The sequence below is a fragment of the Lycorma delicatula genome, chromosome 5, assembly GCF_047948215.1.
Source record: "Lycorma delicatula isolate Av1 chromosome 5, ASM4794821v1, whole genome shotgun sequence".
In the NCBI taxonomy this organism is placed as follows: Eukaryota; Metazoa; Arthropoda; class Insecta; order Hemiptera; family Fulgoridae; genus Lycorma; species Lycorma delicatula.
Window position 1 is genome coordinate 66,085,950 of NC_134459.1, and position 24,470 is coordinate 66,110,419.

At 29.8% G+C, this 24,470-nt stretch overlaps 2 protein-coding genes across 2 annotated transcripts in view; one reads left to right on the forward strand and one right to left on the reverse strand.

The window, feature by feature from the left end:
• Positions 1-24,470, forward strand: part of Trax (Translin associated factor X) — a 639,975-nt gene that overhangs the window by 580,530 nt on the left and 34,975 nt on the right. The window lies entirely within an intron of this gene.
• Positions 1-24,470, reverse strand: part of LOC142325049 (luciferin 4-monooxygenase-like) — a 42,652-nt gene that overhangs the window by 4,384 nt on the left and 13,798 nt on the right. Inside the window, exons 4-8 of the mRNA XM_075366334.1 lie at positions 23,175-23,346; positions 16,383-16,655; positions 7,565-7,791; position 5,440; positions 4,953-5,118 (exon numbers count right to left, since the gene is read on the reverse strand). Coding sequence (XP_075222449.1) covers positions 4,953-5,118; position 5,440; positions 7,565-7,791; positions 16,383-16,655; positions 23,175-23,346 — 839 coding nt within the window. The remainder of the gene's footprint in view (positions 1-4,952; positions 5,119-5,439; positions 5,441-7,564; positions 7,792-16,382; positions 16,656-23,174; positions 23,347-24,470) is intronic.

The window sequence follows — 24,470 nt, forward strand, 5'->3', positions numbered from 1 at the left end:
AAAACCTTTAATAGATTTACATAAATATAACAAAATAGTTAAGAAAAAACACAAAAAAAAACAATTCATCTTCTCATGACTCGTAATGACTTTTCAGTCATTACAAGCAAAATTTATTTAGAGTAACATTACTTTGCTATTCATTATTTTATAATTAAAACAGCCCTGTGGTGAGTAAACCCTTGTAATTTTAAAAATAACAATTTTTTTGGAATTAGAACAAATAACACTGATAAACATAATTTTTGTTTCCTAACATGCAGTTCATGATTTTAATCTGTTTTTTGATGCTGAAAACGAATATGAACTCAGAATCTTTCTATCACCCACCATTTTGAAAAAAATTTTAATTTTAATTAAACGATTTTTTTCATTTTTCAAAGTATAGTTAGCATTTTATGCTCCTGTATTGTATTTTGTTAGCTTATTTTTTTATTGTTTAACTTTGTTAACATAATTTGTAAGCTATAAATAAACAATACTAGACAAAGAATTAAATCATATCATAGTCACACATTATGACATCACATCTAATACTGAAGAGTGAGCATTCATGGACAAGATTGATCATGTCTGTGCAGGTCAAAAAATGTAGCTGAAAACACAGCTGGTTGTATTAAACACTGGATTTAGGAATGAATTAATCTTGTTCAGTCTTATTGCTGTCTTAAGTTTTTTAATAGTGCAGTGTCACAATGGCTCGAAATTGTGCAAATGATGTGGGTGCCTTTTATGTATGTGGTGAGTTTACCGTAAAATCAAATAGAAAAAACATTACAACTTTAATTAAAAAAGCATACCATTTGTACTTTCCGTGTAAAACTGGTGATCATGATAAAACATGGGCTCCTCATATTGTATGTACTAATTGTTCTGTATATTTATGAGGATGGCTCAAAGGTACACAGAAGGCTTTGCCATTTGGTGTAGCTATGGTTTGGCATGAACCAAAGTATCATGTAACCGATTGTTACTTTTGTTTAACAAGTGTATCTGGAATTTCTAAAAAATGTAAAGATACTGTAAAATATTCTTCATTGAAATCTGCAATCAGGCCTGTACCTCACAGTGAAATTATTCCAGTTCCTGAGCCATCTATGAATGAATGTTTCAAAAGCAGCAATGAAGAATCAGGCAGTACTGAAGAAGACAACAATGATTTTGATTTTGAATTATCTTCCAATAAGCCACATCTTATACCACAAGGTGAATTAAATGACTTGGTTAGGGATTTAAATTTATCAAAAAATCAAGCTGAACTGTTAGGATCAAGACTGCCAGGTTGGAATTTACTTCAAAAAATACAAAATTTTCAGGCTTTTAAAGACAACAAAAATACCTTTCTCAGTAGTTTATTGATTAAAATAAAAATAATTTGGTTTATTGAACAGATATTGATGAGCTGATGTTGCACTTAGAACAAGTTCATAAACCTGAGGACTGGTGCCTTTTCATAGATTCTTCCAAGTATAGTTTAAAAGTGGTTCTACTAGACAACAGTAACTAATATCCTTCGATACCAATCGCTTAGGGTACTAATTTGAAAGAGACATACAATGTGATGAAAGACGTTTTTGGAAAAATAAATTATAAAAACTGGGACATATGTTTCAGCTATGTTTTTTAAAATTTATATATGTTTTATATAATGTATCTTATAATGTATGTGGTGATTTGATAGCTATTTTGTTAGGCATGCAATTAGGCTATATTAAGTACATGGTTTTCTTTCCTAATAGGACAGCTGAGCAACGGATAAACAATATGTTACCAAAGAGTGGAAGAAACGGGACAACTTTTATATATGACTAAATCACAACAGTGAGTTGTCACTATAGTCAGGTTCACTTCCGGACAAAACGTTTGATTTTCCTTGTTAATGCTGTCAGTACAAAGAGGGATCCAATTTTCCTGGGAAATATTATATTTAAAAGAGTAATTATTAACAGTCACAAATATCTTTGCCTGTAGCAGTTGTTTTAAGTTCTTGGTAAATACAAATTGTTCAATAATAATTAAATTACATTTTAATTTAATAAAGCTTATTAATTGGCATTTACCACTTGAATCAGAACTTTCATCCAACTGTAGAGCAAACAAGTATCCCCCAGCAATTTACTGTTCACATTAATTTCAATGTCAAGAAACATTTCTTTATTCTACTGCAGATGATACTGGATAACGGAATTTTGGATATTTCTTCTCCTGCAGCATCACCAAACATCATCTTCGCAATTTTTTTTTGCAGCTGGTAATGATAGTTCCTTGTCTATAATATAAGATTTTTTCTGTTGGGCTATTAAACAATGTATTGCGTATGAGGCAATCAATGCTTCGTCGGAAACAGAAATGCATTTTCTTAACTCACCAGAGATTTTATTTAGTGACTTCAAAAGACATTCAAAATATTCTCTTGGTTTTAAAGCTATATTAGAATGATTACATTCTAAATGTTTCTTTTGACTGATTAATTGATTTTGAATGATTACATTCTAAAATATGTCTTTTAAGTATTTGGTACTAACGACTGATCTGACAAAACACTTCCACATATAAGGCATTTTGGTCTCTGTTTATTTTCATTTCCACACCATGTAAAACCATATTGCAAGTATTCACCATTGCATTTATAAAGCACAACTCATTTTTGAGAAACTTGTAGGGAATCATAATTTTCATTCACATTACTTGAACTATCAATGCCATCACTGCTGTCACAGGTTCCAGAACTTGATTCAGTTTGTCTTTTTCAAATGAGAAATCTAACCATGATAAAACTGATACAAAAATATTTTTGTAAAATAGTTGCACTACTATCTACTTATGCCACATAAACTGAAACTGGCCAATATGTTGACTCTAAGAAACAGTCTACAGTGTTGCCAGGTTTTTTCAGCAGAAAATTCCTCAGTCTTGAAAAATCCCCAACTCTGAGGGATAAATTTCTCATTGTGGCAGTAGTGAACTCAATTTATTACCAAGTGGGAAGAGTAAACTAAGTATTGTAGCAGGTGTTGACTGGTACAATCTCTCTCAAAATAAATTTTACCATTTTAAAGGTTTCAAGGGAAGTATAAATTACAATAACAATTTTTTAATGCATAAAATTTATTTTTAAATTCTAAAATTGTGTGACACACATGGGACTGAGTAACACACCAGTTGAGAACCACTGGTCTAGATATTCAACAACAATAAATTTTCTTGTCAATACAGAAGTTAGAAGTCAAGTTCAACTTCAGTTGTTATTGAATAAAGTCAAAAGTAGACTGAGTAATAACTTTATTTAATGCTTTATTTGTTATGTCAGTATTATTGGCCTTTAAGTAAGGAAAGACAATTCAGTATTTTTTATTTTTCAGAAGAGCGTAAAAATTCATTTTCATGTATAATGATGTTCAGATTCTATGTATTTTATTGTACCTTGTTAGTATGTACTTTTAGTGTTCAAATTGTTTAGAGGATTTGTATGGAGAGTATTTAGTGATCACATCTAATAAGTACTCAGTTGGTACAGAAATTCTTATATTAAAAATTCAAAAATAAAAATTGTCAGAGAAAACCTGCTTTTATTGTTGTATGCATTTAATCATACTGTATTTCAATTTTTATTTACATCAATGTGGTTTATCATTAAGCATACTACTATCTTTTAAAACAGTTTCATGCCAATTTATTGAATTTTATCATTTTTATATAGTGATTTTTCAGATAAGAAATTCTCTAAGATTTTATTGCTGAGATGTTCAGTTAAATTATAAGGAGGCAGTTAATGTTAGTTACTATTAAAAATATTTTACTGTGAACTGAAAAAAATTGTTACAAGGTGTGTTTTTTAAGTAGAAAATTGTTTGTTTAAATGAATACTAAATACTCACATAAAGATGTTGTTTTGTAATGCTTATAATTTTACTTATGATTAATTATACACAGTAAAAAATCTCCAACACGAATAAAATAGTTATTGAATACAGTGGACTTCTAATAACATGTGTACAAATTTCTGTGAATTATTAAAATTTGTGAAAGTATGGTTTTAAATAAGTTTAGCATTCCATAAAATGCATTTTTCTCAGGTTGAATAAAAAAATAATTTAGAAAGGAAGTTTACAAATTATTTTGTATTTAAGAACTTTATATATTAGAAACTAGTGAAGTTATCTAAAAAAAAGTAGTGAATTAATTGGTTTTTAATTTTTTATATAAAACATTATTTAATTAAACCTTTAATAAATTAATAATTTTCTCTTACTTACTAGTAATAACTAATGTTGATATTTGAAAATTCCTTATATTTTTCACCAAATAATAAAAGGATCATTAGAGTAATGGTGATTGATTACCTCTTCTTCATAATTATACCATCTGCATCAAAGGTTGCATCTTTTGTCAATTTTTTCATAAAAATTTAATCAGTTTTTTATTAACCTTCCAGTAAATTTGGGATGGTAACAGGTTCCCTCCTGTATTAAAATATTCGCTTTAACATATTTTTTCATGTATTTTTTCCTGAAAATGTTGGATCCAATATTTTTTTCTGTGAATAATGCATGCCTATGAATGTTTTTTTTTTATTTATAAAAAATATACTGTACAGTAAATGTAATATTGTTGTTTATTTTCTCATTTTAAAATATGTATCTCACATAGCTGAGAATGATTATTAGAGATGTATTTAAACAAATAATTGTTTAATTGTAAAGAATCTTTTTTATATAACTAATTTAGATGAAACACAAACAAAAATTTAATCTATTTTCACAAGAAAAAAGATTAAAAGAAATAAAGTTTCGTAAAACTTTATTCAGATTCACCTCTATTAATATATGTAAATATTTTCAGAGCTTGCCCTCAAGAATGTATAAAAATATGACATCCCTCCTTTCACACTCTACACATTGATGTAGTCAAGTTCTAAGCAGTACATAATTAATATAGATTAAAAAACATACTTGCTACAAATTTAACAATATCATTTTCACTGATATTAGAACCATGCTCTCTAACAACAAATGCCATTGGTAGTTCATCACATGCTTCATCAGGTAACCCAATCACTGCAACATCTTTTATTTCAGGTATTGATAATATCAATGCTTCTAATTCAGCTGGTGCAACCTGTAATTTACAATAAAAAATAACATGAAGAAATAAACAAATACAGGTAAAAAACTGTGTTTGAATAGTCTGAATAGTCTGAAAAAAAAACCAAATTATATTTTTATTGAAATTAAATTAATTTTAATGCAGAGTTGGGTGGTTTATAGACACCACCCAACCAAAGACAGTTAGACAACAAACTGTTTACAATCTCTGGTCCCTCAAAATATAATTTTTTAATAAATTATTCCATACACTGAGCACTTTGAACAATAGACAAGAAGATATGTCATTAAAAATAATTTATATGTTTATTTTTTAATTGTATTATAAAAATACTCTGTCCATTAATTAAATTGATTATAACTTTTTGTTCATGTGTCTTTACATTTATGCTTTTATTTATATGGAGGCATTTTCCATTCATTGGCTGTAGAAGATGAAAAATTTTATCGTTTACTACAAGAGTTATCATTAATATATTAAAAAAGAGTTGATATTTTTTTTTATTCAACGACTTATGCAGTCATTAGCACAATCAAAATAATCTGGATTGATTTAAAATTAAAATTTTATAAAGCACTTTTCAAGGAAATTTGAAGAGATTTCTGGATTTAGTGCATTACATGGAATTAATGTTTATGAATATAAACACCATTAATAGTCTAATTTAAAAACTCAGAAATACATAAGTTTGTTTGCATTGATGGAAATCTTTATGAGAAAAAATGAGGTGTTTTAAACATGTGATATATGCTGTGATAATCTGACATCACTGTTGTGATTCCTGACATTTCATATCAAAATGAAAATAATGATAAGGAGTTTGCAGATAAGGTTACATACTGGAGATCCACAAAGGTTATGCAATCCAGGATGAAGCTATAAAAGAGTTACTGAAATAAAAAAAAAAAATAGTATATTATATATACTTTTTATTATATATTTTATATAAGTTTTTATTATATAAACCACCTAGTAGAGAAACTAGGTGGTTAATAAGTAAAAAATGTTTATATATAATATCTAATATAATAACTGCATTGTTACTAAGATGCAGAATCCCATGAAAGTACAAGGTTAAACATAATAGTACAGTTGAATTATAATATGAAACATAAAAAGATTAATTCAGTAAAATAACATTATATATATATATATATATATATATATATATATATATATATTAAAAGTAGGTTACTAAACACTCACAAAACTAGGAAAAATATTCAAATTAAAGACTTCTACATAGGTTAAAATTAATTTTTTGGTCACAATTTGACAAGTTTTTACAACAGCACCAGATAATTTTTTTTTTTTACATTTTGCTTAATATTTCTAAATCAATTTAACTATTAAAACATGAAAATAGGCTAAAATATTTCTGTGATTGAAATCTTAATTGTATTTAGTTTTAGGACCTGTATGCACATGAGTAAGTTAGTATCCAGTTTCATGTTGTTATTTTTCTTCTAATATCATTAAAATAGTTTTAAATTAAACTGTGAAATTTAATTAAAATGTTTCCTTATAAGGGAATTTCATGAAAGGATATTAATTTTTACATTAAGTAAACATTGCATTTAGTACCTTAACACTGCACGAAATATTTCCAGAACCTTTAAAGCATCATGTAGAGATTGATTTCTAAAACAGTTTTCCATTTTGTATTTTACAATTAATTTGATTGCTTTTAACTACTACCTATAATATGTTAAACAAAAATCACATTAACATTTAAACAGAACACATAACATTTGAAACAAAAATCTGTCAAGGACAAAATCAAGAAAGTTATGCAATTCTTTTTTATCGTTTATTTTCAGTTTTCTTTAATATTGTCTTAAACGCAGTTATGAAATTTTTATATTTTTTCTTAAATTGTATAGCTTTAAAGAGAACATTCTAATTTAGTAATAACTGCATTATATACATACTTTTATTTGTAGCATTGTATTATCATTCTGAAGTTATATGGCTGGAAATGATGGTTGTGTGAGACAATGGTAAATAAATCAACAGTTTTGGTATCTGATGTATTTTAGATAAGTAAAATGTGTTTAATCTTATAAAGTTGCTAATTTGCTTATTTTCAAAATGTAGTGTAATGATACTAGATAGTTGTTACAGATCAAAGAACATCACTGACTGGAACTGCAGTAAATGTTTTCCTCACTCCCTCTGAATTATAAACATCTGTCTCAATATAGGAGACATTTTTTTTTACCCCAACAATGTACAATGTTCAGAGATTTTACTGTATTTACAATGTGTATATCATCCAAAAGCTCATTTGATCTTAAATAGGGCTACCATCAGTTATTATATAAAGTCTAGGTAACACAGTAATTCAGGGGTTATGGCAATACAACAAATAATTAAATCAAATTTAAAATAACTAACATACAGTAAAATAGAGCAGAAAAAATTAATGAATAAAGAATAAAAAATGAGGATACTTAACTGATATCCTTTATATTTGATTAGTTCTTTTAAGCGATCAACAATATAAAAATATCCTTCTTTATCATAATATCCTAAATCACCAGTATGAAGCCAACCATCAGAATCTATAGTTTCTTTTGTAGCCTTTTCATTATTAAAATAACCTTGCATAACTTGTGGACCTCGAAAACAAAGTTCCCCAATGGCACCAGGTCCTAGTGATTTACCGTTTTCTATATCAATGACCTACAACAAAAAAATGTTAAACAGAAATTTCATTTAATTAAGCACTTGAGTAATAAGTACATTTTGTTTTATATAAGTGCTATTTTGAAAGTAAAGAAGGCTTGACTACAAGCATTTTTAATAAAAAAAAAGTTATAGTTAAGAATCTTTTTTTCACAAAAAAAGGTCAAATTGAGCCTACTTCTCAAAAATTACTTCCAAAACTAAGCCATTTGTTGCAGTAGTCCATGGACTTCAATATACCCTAATCATATTCCTTGGCTGTTAGTTTATTTACCTCTGGTCTCTTTTCACAAATAGAGGTTGTGTTGTATAAAGTCTTTTTTAGTGCTATTTTTGAACGGTGGTTGAGTGTGTACCTTTCCCAGTTTCACAATCTTGCTGTCTGAGAACTGTTACAACAGTTTTGTGCCCTTACTGTTTAGATGATTCATACTCTTTTCGCAGGGATTCAGAGGATTTGGCACACGATTTGTTTGAGCACCCACCTCATTCAGCGAAAAGAGTGGCAACGACTGCTGGTCGCAAGTCCCTGTTAGGAGCAAAGGGGCCTTTACCCTTAGTCCTGTTCATGCTCTTTTAGAGCAGGGGGTCATAATCTGTAAGTGTGTGTTGATCTTTGATTTCACACATTTGGTCCAGTAGTGGTGAAGAGGTGTAAAGAGTGACAGAATACAGAAGGTCTCCAGCTGCCTATGGCTCGCTGCGGGAAATCGACACGCTTGTGGGCTTGTGCCCAACATCTAAATAGAAGGACTATAGCAAGCATTTTGTTCGTATACTGTTAGGTCAGGGCATCTCCAAACTTGACAGATTTTTGGGTATGTAAGAAGCCTACCTGGAGGAGGGGATCGGAGCCTTATCCTTCAACCCCTCAAACACTGGTCCTGCCAATGATAGTTCAGAGGTAGATATAGGGGTGCCCACCCGGAAGGGTATGAACCCACCATTAAAGAGTTTTTGCAAGTCAGGGGCAGGCCTGGAAGCTCTGCTCCTTTGTCCTGTGATGTTTTGGCAGAGCTGGGTGATTTTTCTTCCTATTTAATGAACCCCAAGTGTACTAGTGCTGCTACCAAGAGGAGATTATTGCCCCAACTTCTTCCAAGCGGCTTTCACAGCTCTCGTCGAGGAGTTCGAAAAACTTGCCTCCGGCCTGAATAAGTAACTGCAGCTCAAAAACCAACCCCGGCTTCGATGCAACCACGTAGGTATGCTGAGGTGTTCAGGGGCAGAGATGGAACCAGCCAGTCCTCTAAGAAACCTGAGGTTGGATTTGTTAATAGGGCGGAGGGCTCGGCTGTGTCCAGCAGTCAGCTGAAGAAAGACCTCCAGGTTGTTCTTCAGATTGACCAGAAAGGTCTTAAAATTAGGAAAATTAAAGAGACCGACAAGGAATTAATTGTGGTAGCGGATGATCTGGAGACTATTCAGCAATAAGAGATTCCATGGAGGTTAAGCGACTGAATGTGAGAATAGACCCGAAGGGTCTATTATCACATAATTATAATATGTAGGTCATATATTATAGTTTATAATATTGACCGTAACCTGCCGACAAAGATGTCTTGTCGCTCATTAGGAAGCAGAAGACTGATTTGGATGAAGCCGCCCTCCGGCAAACTGCAGTTGGTCTTTAAAACAGGTAGGCATGATACACAGAAATACCGCGGAGTCTTCGAGGTAAGTTCTGATCTCTTTCAAAAATTTATGTCTGCAGGCAGACTATTTATCGATTTAGGGTCCTGTCAAGTAAAAGAGTATGTGGACGTCCAAAGATATTTCAAGTGCTGCAGATATGGTCACAGGGCTCAATTTTGTAAGTCTGCTTTGGTGTGTGTCCATTGTGGCGAGGAGGGCCACAAGCGTGACGATTGTTCACATAGGTCCGAGGCTTCGGCCTGTGCTAAATGAAAGAGCTTGCACAAGAATCATGAGCACCCAGTTGTTAGTAAGGAGTGTGGCTGTTACGTAAGGGCCGTTACAATGTACTTTAATTCCTTAGATGGTTATGTTCAGTAAACTAAATGCCCAGGATTCTTATGTAGTCCAGGTTGAGTTCAGTGAAGCCACCGAGTTGGTCTAGTGGTGAACGCGTCTTCCTAATCAACTGATTTGGAAGTCGAGAGTTCCAGCGTTCAAGTCCTAGTAAAGCCAGTTATTTTTACACAGAGTTGAATACTAGATCGTGGATACCGGTGTTCTTTGGTGGTTGGGTTTCAATTAACCACACATCTCAGAAATGGTTGAACTGAGACTGTACAAGACACTCACTTCATTTACACTCATACATATATTATCCTCATTCATCCTCTGAAGTATTATCTGAACGGTAGTTACCGGAGGCTAAACAGGAAAAAGAGAGAGAGTGAGAGAGAGAAAGAGAGAGGTTGAGTTCAGTGAGATTGTAGAGAGACAGAGCCTCCATGTTGTCCTTCTGCAGCACCGTTATGTAATTAGGGGTGATTTGCCAGGCTTTCACAGCTGGATAAGTTCTATATATAAGGCTACTTTCAAATTAAAAAAAGATTGATTACAAGCATTTTTAATAAAAAAAAAGTTATAGTTAAAAATTTTTTTCTCACAAAAAAGGTCAAATTGAGCCTACTTCTCAAAAATTACTTCCTAAACTAAGGCATTTGTTGCAGTAATCCATAGACTTCAATACACTCTAATCATATTGCTTGGCTGTCAGTTTATTTCCACTACTCAACTGCTTTTGACATATTTTCATAAACCACATTTGAATTTTCCTCACAGACATGTTATAACTTTAGAATATGAACACAAACTAACATACAATAATACAATATTTTTTGTAGCCACCCTGTCACCAACTTTACATAGTGCTTATTACAAAAAAATATTCCTGGCTCTAAAAGTAATTAAAATTTAATTACTTTTTTACTTTTATTTTGGTCAGTTTCTTTATTAAATAGAATAAAATTAAGAATTTTTACTTTCTTCGATCATTTATTTATTTCTTGTAAATTAATACCAATTAAACTGATATAAAATAAAATAATTAGATTAAATTAATATTAAAAAATCTTTTACATGCATCTGAATTTTATAGATATAGACACACACCTATGGTATTTTTTACAATAAAGACATTTTATAATAAGAAATAAATATTATATTATTTATTCATATTGTGCTTCTTATTTTGTTAATGTTACTTATTTAATTTGGTGTTTTTCATTTATTTTTTTGAACTCTGGTCCCTGTAGGATCACATAGTATAGTTAACTTCTGTTTAGTTTTTCAACTCTCAAATACTCCACTGTACAGCTTCTTTCTTTCTTCTGACCAAGTTAGGTTAGCACATTCTTTCACCTTCTGAGTCCCTTTGAATTCTAAGATTTTTTCCCAACACCTTTCTGTTTTTTAAATCCATTATGTTTATGTTTGCTATCCTAAGGTTCTCTTTTAATGGCTTGAAACATTCATCTTGTTGCTATTATACTTGTAAAAAATTCTCTTCTTAAGCCCTTTAAATCCGTTCTTGTCAGATTTTATCAGAATTTGTAAAATGCCAGTTTTTCTTAAGTAGTGCTTCTATGATTCTATCTAACTCCCTATAAAGTTCCTCATTCTTCCTTAACTCCCAATCATTATTAGTTTTTCTGGGCCCTATGATTTTTCTTAGCGTCCATCTTTCAACAAGTTCCAAATTATATATTTCCACTTGGTTGAGAGCTATGCATTCTGCCACATATAAAACTCGTGGTCAGATTATTGTTACATTACTGCCTGATCTAATGATCTTTTATTTTTTATAATTACCAAGTACATCAGTAAACATTTGGTTATTTCTATACCATAGAACAAGAGTCACATTTCAACAGAGCAGTAATGATTGTTCTTACAGAGATTAATAATCGCTTAAGAACTCAAGAGTTACTCACCTCTGAGCCTTAGAATCTTAATTATCTTCTAACATGAATTTTTCATTACTTCCTGCACTCTATGCTAAGTTATAATTCATGTTAACTCTTTCAAGTTTATCTTCTTATAATGATGCATCTTTACCAAAATGTTCATCATCTGGAATTTCTGAATCCTTATTGACAATCAATATACAGTCAATATAACCTCGTATTATTATAAACAATGTTGTTACAGTATTATAAGTATTATAAACAGTGCTGTAATTGTTTATATAAAAATGACAAACAGTGCTATATTTATACTATTATATAAAGAGGTAGAGTGTTTTAATTTGTTCAGAATAAACAAAAAAACTACTCGATCAATTGCAACCAAATTTTTACCCATGTTTCTTGGCGTAACTGAGAAGGTTTTAGATATATTTCATCTCGAAAAATTTTGAAAATTTATATATATATATATATATATACTACTATATATTTTATGTAGTAGTGGAGTTTTGCCAAATGAAGCACAAACTTTAATGAATTTAATTAATGAACTGTGAACTCTAAGTCTCTATGACTGTGTGAACTAGGTTTGAAATGAATTATTTGAATCAATCAAATGAATAATATTACCAAAAAAAATAGAATTAAACAATGTTAAATAAACAATATTAAATAAATTTAAACGATTTCTGTTTAACAACAATGGGCTTCCTGTGGGGACTGCACATGAGGCTATGGTGTTGAGGTATCCGAGCACCTCATGGGAGGCTAGATCAATCATCACCATCAACTGCTAACAAACAGGGGTGCCCCTGGGGCACTCTTTTGGGAGGTGCAATGCTCTTATATCTCTTTAAACAATCGTAAAATTTTAAAAATTTAAATGGATTAATTCAAACAAATACTAATAGTAATTACAAGCACAATCAGAATAATCATGATAATTGTAATAATAATAATAAATAATGATAGTATTAGTAGTAGTAAACGATAATAATATTACATGTCAATAACAAACAAATCAAACAATTAACACACATAATACATGACATAAAAATATAACATAATCAAAACAGTAAACAATCGTCATATTACATATCAAATAGTCATAAATGTCAATAGTAATAATAAACAGAGATAACACACAAGATTTAGTTTAAAACAATTGTCAGGATTTATTCCAAATAGAAAAACAGAAAACCAGAATTCCGACCCATTAACAAGAAATTGCTAGTCTTAACCCTTTTAACCACTAGTCTTGTATTATCAAACAGTAGTACACTAGATAATATAAGTATAAAGTTCACTGCAAATACTTTTGCTGTCCACAAATAAAACTACCCTAACAATTTATAAATGAAGTTTAGAACATTATTTCTTTCTCTTATACTTTTGCAGTAACTCACTGATAGTATTTCTTATTTACTGGACTTATACGTCGCATCACCTTAATTATATCAAACTTAATTCACACTGGAGATTTGCTCTTTTACTGTCCTACCCACAGAATGCACTTGCTGACTGACGTCGTACTCTCATCTCACAAACTCACACTGCGGACTCTCCTTGCTGGACTGACATTGTAATGTCTCACTGAACAGGTTCAGAGAACTCTGCCAAACTCACACAACTCCTATCTTGCAGACTCTCCTTGCGGAACCAACATTGTAATGTCTTACTGGACTTCACACAACTGACTTTTAGCTGGTCTTCCCAGAGGTATTTATACTTCTAGTCTCTTTTCTCGTCGGACTAGACCAACTCAAAGCATGACAGATCGACCAAGGCTTTTGTTCCAATAAATTCCATAACCAGGTTTGGTAGTTTTTCTCACGGTACAAACAGGCATTTGTACAAAGACAAAGTTTTACAAAAGACAATTGTTAAGCAGACTTGTTATTACCTTTACTAAAAGGATTCCCTTTCTGTCCCTCTCAGGATTCCTCCAATTATTATCTTTTCTATTACTTTCATAATGATTGGTAGGAATCCGTTACTCAGGGCCTGAGTAACGGATTACACCGGTCTTGTTACAATATATATTTCTATATACACAAACACAAAGTTTATCTGTTTATTTGTTATCCCATCACGTGAGAATCAACCAACCAATTACTTTCTAATTTACAGGATAAATTCATGTTATCCCACAGAAGGTTTTAAGACATTGACCAAGACCATAGTCCCTTGAAGGTTAAGATATTAAAAATATCCATTATTTCTTCACCCCCAAGGAAGGTAAAGTTGTGAATTAAATATATTCATTAAAGAAAAAAAAGATAAATCCTTTTACTTCATTGTTATATTTCTGCCACCATGGTTAAGTTATAAGTTATGAATCTTTTGTCGTCAAAGCTGCGTGTACTTTAGTTACACGCATGGTTACTATTATTTTATCTTTTGTAATTTAGTTTCTTTTCAGGTTTCTAAAAAGCCTGAATATACAATTATTATTTATCAGTATTATTCTCACAATCATGAGGATAACGTACAGTGCAAAGGGTCCAGGGGGTGGAGCCCTCTGGGAAGATGGGAATGGTGGCTGAAGCAAGCTCTGCGGGTGTCCAAGGCGCAGGTCCCCCTGGCAAATTGGGAATGGTGAGCGAAGCAAGCTCTGCAGCCATATGGTAGGTCCCTTGGCTCTGAGAGGCTCCAAGGAGTCCCTGAGTTGGCTTCGGGATTCGCTTGGGTTGATCTGAGCCCTGAAGGTCCAGGTTCTGGTTAGATGAACCGGCTAGTAATTATATAAAATAGTGCTATTATATAACAACATAAAATTATAGCAATGCCATATAGTGAAAATATATTTTATATAACTTTTAAATAGTTATAAAATAAATTGTATAAATGTATAAGGCAATAACAGTGTTTAGAAATTAAATAAAATCTACATCACTGTTAATTTTATTAAAAAACACATTGAAAATTGCCTTGAATATGATTTTTTTAAACATTTTCTTTGGCAATGAAATTATTAAACCATTGAATTAAGATTATTGTTAATTACTGCTTGCACAATAGTCTAATATAAGTTTAACTGAGTAATGTTAATAAGACTATGATATAAACATTATACATGGCAAGGCTCTCTCTCTCTTTTTCTCTTTAGCTGTGGAACCACTGTAAGTTATTACTTCAGAGGATGAATAGGGATGATATGTATGAATGCAAATGAAGTGTAGTCTTGTACAGTCTCAGGTCAACTGTTCTGAGATGTGTGGTTAATTGAAACTCAACCACCAATGAACACTGGAATCCACAATATTGTATTCAAATCCGTATAAAAGTAATTGCCTTTACTAGGATTTGAACCTTAGAACTCTCGACTTCAAAATCAGCTAATTTGCAATGATGAGTTCACCACTAGACCCAACCTAGTGGGTTTATACGTGACAAGGCTACACTTATATTAAATTGATGTGATAATAAAATGGAGAAAGTTTTCTTGAAAACAGAAATTTTATTGATTTCTTAATGCATGCTAAATTTTTTAATAATTTTTTTTTAAATATAATATTTAGCAACCATAAATTAAGCATTTTATTTCCATAATGTAAAGGAATGTTTCTTTCACAACAGATCCATCTAGTACTGCTTAAAAAGTGTTAAAACCAAAGAAAGAGTATATCAGATATGTTTAAAAATAACTTTCTAGTAACTGCTAAAAAAAAGCATATGCTAAAAATAGAAACACAAGGACTGTCATTCATAGCTACAGTTAGAATTACATGAAAAGTTATACAATTTAGTAATCAGTTAATGTAGAACTAAAAACAGTAAAAAAAAAAAAAAAAAAACAATGGCTAAATAATAATCATTGCAAAATACTTATGCTTACTAAAAATATAGTCACTGAATAATGTAGAGGATAACTGCAGGCAATTCCCGTTGACCTATGCAAAAAACAGCTGTAAAGTGTAATACTGAAAAAAATTTCCTGGAACTAATGAAGAGAATGAAACGTATAATTTTTTTCCAATAATTAGTTAACCTATGTAATTTTAGTTATGTAAAGATATAAAAGCATTTTTTGATCGATGTCACCAAAGAGGTCACCTGTTTGCTGTTAAAGGAACTAAAGCACTCTAATCAGATTCACCTACAACTCTAGGAGAAAATTTAACGCTGATCGCTGAACGTAGTCAACACTGATGAACTCAAGTGAAGGTTGCTTTAACAGTACAATAAATATGTTTTGTTACCATATACAGTATGTTTGAGACAATTTATATTGTCTAATGAAAAATTGGTTTGAAGTAAGCAAAGTAAGAAATGGAAGTAACCTAACACTATTCAAATATGAAAGAATGGACCAATTCTGTTTAAGTAAGATATTAACCAATAGATAGTATTACTTGATTATATATGTTTATTTGACTTCAGATGATTTCTTTTTTTTTTTTCTTTTTCTCTTATTGTTTTAAGTTAGTTGTATTGTACACAATAGGGAAAGATTATTAGTAGTAAGGTTGTCATTCAGTAAAGCCATTAGTTTTATACTATTTCAATAAAAACTAGAGTTCTGTTAAAGCTGAAGAAAAAGTTTTATTAAACAGAACCATCAGAACAGTCCTTAGAGTTCATTAATACTCACTTTAAACATGTTTACTGTTAAAGGCTCTTATCTTCAATATGATCAGTCAGATTCACCCACCTTTTTTTTATTTTATTATAATCACCCCTCACTAATCATAAATAACATACATGTACCTTTCCTTGTGCTTCATCGACAAGTTTTCCAACAGAACTAAGCTTATCACTATTTACTGGAGCGGCAGTAATGATTGCAGATAATTCAGTCATTCCATACACTTGACGAATAGATTTGACACCAAGCCTTTTCATAACATCTTTAATAATATTTTCTCCACATGGTGCTGCTGCGCAGAGTATATCCTTTATGCTCGATAAATCATACTTATTTACTAATGGATTTTTAGCTAGAAACACCATCAATGGTGGAGCCATTGGTATAACTGTAATCTGTAAAAAATGTAATATTTTTATTAAATTGTTTAAAAAATTAATAGTTTTGATTAAAAAATAATCATTCTAAACATTTTTAATCTTTCTAAAATTGTAGTTAGAATTTTTTTAATAAAATACTTGAAGTAGTAATTCACAAAAGGTTTTTTTGCAGGTAAAGGATTAAAGCTCTTCTCTAATACAGCATCAGATATTCTTACAAAAATTGTTTAAAATTTTACGGCTCAAATTTTTGAGTCCGTAAATAATATGATTTTACTGTATATTTCATCCTGAGAAATTCTTCAACTGAAAAATTAAAAGAGAAATTCTTCAACTATTTCAGGCTGCATTTGATCTGATTCCAGCTACATATTTGCTGAAAAAGAGCATTGTTATAATATATGATCCACTTACATCCTATTTAATCAATATTACCATGTAATATTTATATACAATCAACATACAAGAATTTTTGTACGCAGTAAATAATAATATATGATTTTTGTACTAAGTGATATAATGAATTGTTTCACAACTGAAAGATGTACATTTTTTTTCAATACACAATCTGTTATAGTATTTATTATGATTGTGTAAAGCACTTCAATTATAAGATATACCATAGTCACTTTCTTTGGTTCTAATAATGTTCATTAAATTATCAGTCACTGGGGTGAGCAGGATTTCATCTGCATAAATCAAACTCTGAACATCAACAATAAAGTTAACAACTATCTTTCTTAAAAGAAAAATATAAGATAATGAGACAAAAGATAAAACTAAGGCAAATATATGCCAGAAGTAAATAAACCCAAGATTTAAAACCTACTTTAAAATTGTTTAAGACTGTTTATAATGCCTTTAGACTTAAGAGTCAGTTTTGTCTAGTCTTAAAAAATGATGTTCTCAAGTAGTACTGTAATTGAATAATTGAACTCTAAAAACTAAAAGACATCAGCAACACAGATATTTAAAAGTAATCACAACTTTAAATGGGCTGAAATCCTACAGCATCACAAAAAATCTGATTGTATGGTTTTTATCTCACTCAATTGACAATTTAACTAAAAATATAAAATTGAAGATAATTATGTTATTGCTAATAATATACAAATAGAAAAAAATAAAAAAATCTATACATAAATTCTTTATGCATTACTTTAGTCTAAAAAAAAAAAATAGTATAAGATAATTTAATTTGTAACAGTATTTAGAAAATTATTTTTTTTAAAACATTATGCAAATTAGAATTAAATAATAAACACTTTTCTATCATTAGTTTTAACTAATATGAAATGCTATACCATAAATATACCATGATGATGATGAGGTAGAGTGTGTATACAACGAAAGTGATAAAGCAATTAAACACATTAAAGGAGATGAAAATTTAATAATAGTTGGAGATTGGAATGCAAGCATTGGAAAAGGCAAGTAAGGAAAAGGCAAGTGGGTGAATACGGGCTGGGCAAAAGGAATGAAAGAGGGGACCGACTTATAGAGTTTTGCACGAAGTATAACTTAGTAATTGACAACACCCAGTTTAAAAATCATAATAGAAGAATATACACATGGAAAAAGCCAGGCGATACTGCAAGGTATCAGATAGATTATATCATCGTTAAGCAAAGATTTAGAAATCAACTCGTTGACTGCAAAACTTATTTTGGAGTAGACATTGATAGCAACCATAATTTAGTGATAATGAAATGTAGATTGGGGTTTAAAAACCTGAAGAAAAGGTGTCAGATGAATCGTTGGAATTTTGAGAAGCTTGAGGAAGAGGAGGTAAAGAAGATTTTTGAGAAGGACATTGCAAGAGGTCTGAGTAAAAAAGATAAGGTAGAAAATGTAGAAGAAGAATGGGAGAATGTTAAATAGGAAATTGTTAAATCAGCAGAAGCAAACTTAGGTGGAACAAAGAGAACTGGTAGAAAACCTTGGGTTTCAGACAATATATTGCAGCTGATGGATGAACGTAGAAAATATAAGAATTGTAGTGATGAAGAAAGTAAAAGGAAATATCGACAATTAAGAAATACTATAAACAGGAAGTGCAAACTAGTGAAAGAAGAGTGGATTAAAGAAAAGTGTTTAGAAGTGGAAAGAGAAATGAACATTGCTAAAATAGACAGAGCATACAGGAAAGTTAAGGAAAATTTTGGGATACATAAATTAAAATACAATATGTTAAACAAAGATAGTATACTGATTTATAATACAAAAGGTAAAGTCGATAGGTGGGTGGAATATATTGAAGAGTTATACGGAGAAAATGAATTAGGAAATAGTGTTATAGAGGATGAAATGGGAGAAACAATACTGAGATGTGAATTTAAGAAAGCATTAAAAGATTTGAATGGCAGAAAGGCTCCTGGAATAGACGGAATACCTGTAGAATTACTGTGCAGTGCATGTGAGGAAGCGATTGATAGATTATAGACACCGGTGTGTAATATTTATGGAAAAGAGGAAGTTCTGTCAGACTTCAAAAAAAGTGTTATAATCATGATACCAAAGAAAGCAGGAACAGATAAATGTGAAGAATACAGAACAATTAGCTTAACTAGTCATGCATAAAAAATCTTAACTAGAATTCTATACAGAAGAATTGAGAGGAGAGTGGAAGAAATGTTAGGAGAAGACCAATTTGGTTTCAGGAAATGTATAGGGACAAGGGAAGCAATTTTAGGCCTCAGATTAATAGTAGAAGGAAGATTAAAGAAAAACAAACCAACATACTTGGCATTTATAGACCTAGAAAAGGCGTTCGATAACGTAGACTGAAATAAAATGTTCAGCATTTAAAAAAAATTAGGGTTCAAATACAGAGATAGAAGAACAATTGCTAACATTTACAGGAACCAAACAGCAACAGTAATAATTGAAGAACATAAGAAAGTAGCCGTAATAAGAAAGGGAGTTCGAGTAGGATGTTCCCTATCCCCATTACTTTTTAATCTTAACATAGAACTAGCAGTTAATGATGTTAAAGAACAATTTAGATTCAGAGTAACAGTACAAGGTGAAAAGATAAAGATGCTACGATTTTCTGATGAAATAGTAATTCTAGCTGAAAGTAAAAAGGATTTAGAAGAAACAATGAATGGCATGGATGAAGTCCTACGCAAGAACTACCACATGAAAATAAACAAGAACAAAATGAAAGTAATAAAGTAGAAATAACGAAGCTGGACCACTGAATGTGAAAATAGGAGGAGAAAAGATTATGTAGGTAAAAGAATTTTGTTATTTGGGAAGTAGAATTACCATAGATGGACGAAGCAGGATCGACATAAAATGCCGAATAGCACAGGCGAAATGAGCCTTCGGTCAGAAATATAATTTGTTTACATCAAAAATTAATTTAGATGTCAGGAAAAGATTTTTGAAAGTATATGTTTGGAGTGTTGTTTTATATGGAAGTAAACTTGGATGATCAGAGTATCTGAGAAGAAAAGATTAGAAACTTTTGAAATGTGGTGCTAAAGGAGAATGTTAAAAATCAAATGGTGGACAAAGTGACAAATGAAGAGGTGTTGCGGCAAATAGATGAGGAAAGATGCATTTGGAAAAATATAGCTAAAAGAAGAGACAGACTTATAGGCCACATATTAAAGCATCCTGGAATAGTCGTTTAATATTGGAGGGACAGGTAGAAGGAAAAAATTGTGTAGGCAGGCAACATTTGGAATATGTAAAACAAATTGTTAGGGATGTAGGATGTAGGGGATATACCGAAATGAAACGACTAGCACTAGATAGGGAATCTTGGAGAGCTGCATCAAACCAGTCAAATGACTGAAGACAAAAAAAATTACCATAAATGTAAGTACAATCATATATTCAAGCCTGGAAGACATGATACATCCTTTGATGATAGTAATTGCTTATCAGTTGACACTTGGAGAAAAAAATTGTGTGTAAAACTGGATACATCTTTTTCACAAAGGAATGAACATTGGAGGGAAAACGTTTATTTTAAATAAGCTTAATATATTCTTTACGGGTGCAGAACTTACTTCCCACTGCTCCAATCTTATCACTGATGCATTTTTACCTGACTATAGAATTGGGGTAATTTGTTAAAAATGTAGTATGCCTTGAGTTTACACATTTATATTTGTTTTTAATACAATGATTGTGTTATCGTGACTTGAAGTCTCAGAACACTGCCAAGACTTTTACAAAAGATTATCAAATAATCCACATCAATTATTCCAGAAACTTTAATTTTATTATGAATTAAAAAACCAAAGCATACAAAACACTGTATTTTCTGTATTTTCCAATCCAAAATTATTTGAAAGTACATTAAGTAGGATCAAATACAAATGCTTGAAAAGAAGATATTAAGTATTTCTTATACATACTGTAGGATTCTGAAAAAAGATATTTAAAAAAATAAACTCACAACTAATCTAGAAAATAATACAGTAATTATAGAAATATTAAAATAATAATAGAGAAATACAAATTTTAGACACTTCTTATACTGATAAATCTAAAAAAAAATAACTTTCTGTAATGAAAAAACAGAAAAACTTTGGAAACAATAAATTTTTTATGTTAGTTGAAATATTACTGAAGATTAAACCATTCCAAAATTCCCCATGGTGAGATAGAAGTTACTTACTTTTTTTATGTAAGATTAAAAAAAGGTAACTTAAGTTGATTTAGTATTTATTTTACTACTTATTATTTATTGCTACTTTCAATACAATGGTATACAATGATTGGTAAATTACAGTATATATATTCTACCCATCATTTAGTAAAACTAATGATGAAAACTTTTAACAAAAATAATTAAAATTGCTTTACTCCAACAAGAAATATTACAACTTTAAAAATTTAAATACGCTATATATAGATTTTGAGAAAAATTCATTCGTACATATATCTTGAAAAAAGTTAATCCCAATGAAACGAAACCTTCCATAGATGTTCTTCAGAGCTATTAAATGTAGTATCTATGTTACAAATGTTGTTAAACATAAATAACTAAGTTATTAATTGTTGAAATTTACTTAAATAAGATAATTTTTATAATTATAAATAAGAGGATGTTCTTATAATCATTGTCTGCAGATCAATTAGATGTATCTAAATAATATTTAGACATTTTAATTTAGATTTATTGAATGAATGAATGGGTGGATTATTTTTGTATTTCCAACCTAATACTTACAAATAAACATTATACATAGACATATATGAATACAGTACCTGCAAAGAAGCATACTGTGTGCAGGTATGAATTAATGTACATTTAATTACATGAAAATGGTATTATTGTACATAACTGTTAGTACAATTAAATAGTACTGTATAACATTAAACAAATAATTTAAATAAATCTGCCAAGATTCAATGTAAATTATATGTAGTTTTATTATTATTTTCACCAGACTATAAGCAAAATAATAGATAATTTAAAAAAGTATATTAGCAATGTCCGTCTTAGATATAATCCATATTTCTATATCCTTGATCAAAGTTTTTACCATCATGATTATAGATAAAGCATTGTAGAATGAAATTAATCAACCTACATGGTGTGTACAAATTTGTTTTTTGTAGGCATTTAAATTTGTTTAGGGTAATTCAAAATCACCAATCAATGGTCACAGATTATGTATTTTTTCATGAGGGTTTAATAAAATCTTGTTATTAATATATAATAACAAACTTTTAATGTAGAGTTGTCTAATCGTTAAACTTTAAATTCTTTGAATAGATCCTTACTTGGATAAAATCTAACTCTGCCTAGTACTGCCTTTAACAAATTTTTTTGAATTACATAAACTTTATTCAGATGTGCATTTATGACACCTCCCCAGATATTTATATCTGAAAAACAAAATCTGATTCAAAATTATAAAATATCTCTCATATTTACACATAATTGATCCTAATTAAGCTGTTAAATTCTGCTAGATTTCTACTTCTACAACATCAAACAATGTCTGATGGTACAAATGGACACTAAAGTATAAGACACCAACTTCTAAACTTATTTGGTAGGTACATTTCTTAAACAGATTCTTCTTGTAATGAATTAGTTTTTAATTGTTCTGACCAGAAATATCAAATTTTATTTATTATTTGTCATTATAGAATGTGTTCCTTTACCAGTCAATGACTTTTCAAGTTTATTACTTTTTAAATTTCATCACATTGTAAATGACAAGGTACTACATCTGTCAAGGTCAATCATTCAGCTGAATATAAAAAAATATCAACAATAAAAATAAAATAATCATAGAAATCACTGATACAAATCAAGTTAATACACTTGTCACCTGTGTAAATGATATAAATAGGAACATGTGTTTATAATTACAAGAAAGAAGATTAATAATTTGAACATCTTAAGAACTATGAGATAATGTAAGCTGCAATGAAAATCAATATTAATTCTATATTAAGTATCTTAATTCATAAATAATAAAACTATTACCAAATAATAAAGTACAATACTAAAATGTTCACTTTAATAATTTTGTTATAAATCATATATTATTCAGTTACCTTGTACTTTTCAATTACAGAGAAAAAGAGATTTTCTTCAAACTTAGGTAACATAATCATTTGAAATCCAGTTATTGCCAAAGTTATCATCATACTGTAGCCAGAAGCATGAAAAAAATTTAGTAAACTTAACAATCTTTCTTTTTCATTTATACTTAAACAGCGTTGACTTCTGTAATGAAAGAAATTCCCTCTTTTCAGTACACAGACAAATTAAATAATGAAATAATTATGTTTAATTGTGAAATAATTTATAAACCCATTACGACACATGTCTAAATGTATTCATGATTTGCATTTTATCTGCAGACATTTTACAGCCATGCTCCTGTCAGTTTTTTCAGCTTCTAAAATTTTTTGCACTTGACAACTCTTTTGTTTTTGCAACATGGCACTAGTGACTAGATATTTTCAGTTCAGGATGACAGGATTGTAGCCTAAAACCTGAACACATCTTTAGACTAAAAATTTTTATTTATTTTATATCTCATCTTGCCATAAAATTTCATTGTCAACATGGATGTAATAAATGATAATTACTATTTGAGTTTATCAGTTTAAGAAACACCCAAACTAGAAAATAAATACATAAAGTTAAATTTTCTAAAAATCAGGACATGCTTAAAAGTTCCTTCAGTAATGTATAGTACAGAAAATAAATGATTAGAATTAAAAAATATATAATAATTAAGGAGATGCTTTAGGTTGAAAGGAAAGTAGGTACATTAGAACTGATATATGCACTGAAGAAAATAAAAATGCAAGAAATAGTGATGTAAGAAAACTGACATTTAAAAATTTAATTTAATAGAAAATGGGCACCACCAATCGATTGCTTGAAGGTAGAATTTAGAAATATAGAAAAAAAATAATTAGAAGAAACTTGCATATGTGGATGTAAAAAAGTAAGGAAATGAAGCCAAAATGTTATTACATCAGAGGTCTAAAATGATGACTACAAATGCAATTAGAAAGCTACTGTGTGGTAAGAATACTGACAGTGTATGCCTATAGTAGATTGTACAAGTATGACAATATAGAGGAAAAACGTTATCTAATATAGCTGATAGTAAAGATAGAGATGATGAATGGAAAGCTGTAAAAGTGCTATGATCTGAATTTCTTAAAGCTCTGAAAGATTTTAATAAAAATTAAGGTGACAGAATTAATGATATACCATCAGAAGTGTAATAACATTAATATGAAAGATAACTTGAAGAAGTGTGCCCTAATTCAATAAAACATATTTAAAATACTTAAGAAGTCTAGAGAATATAAATATGAAAATTACTTCAT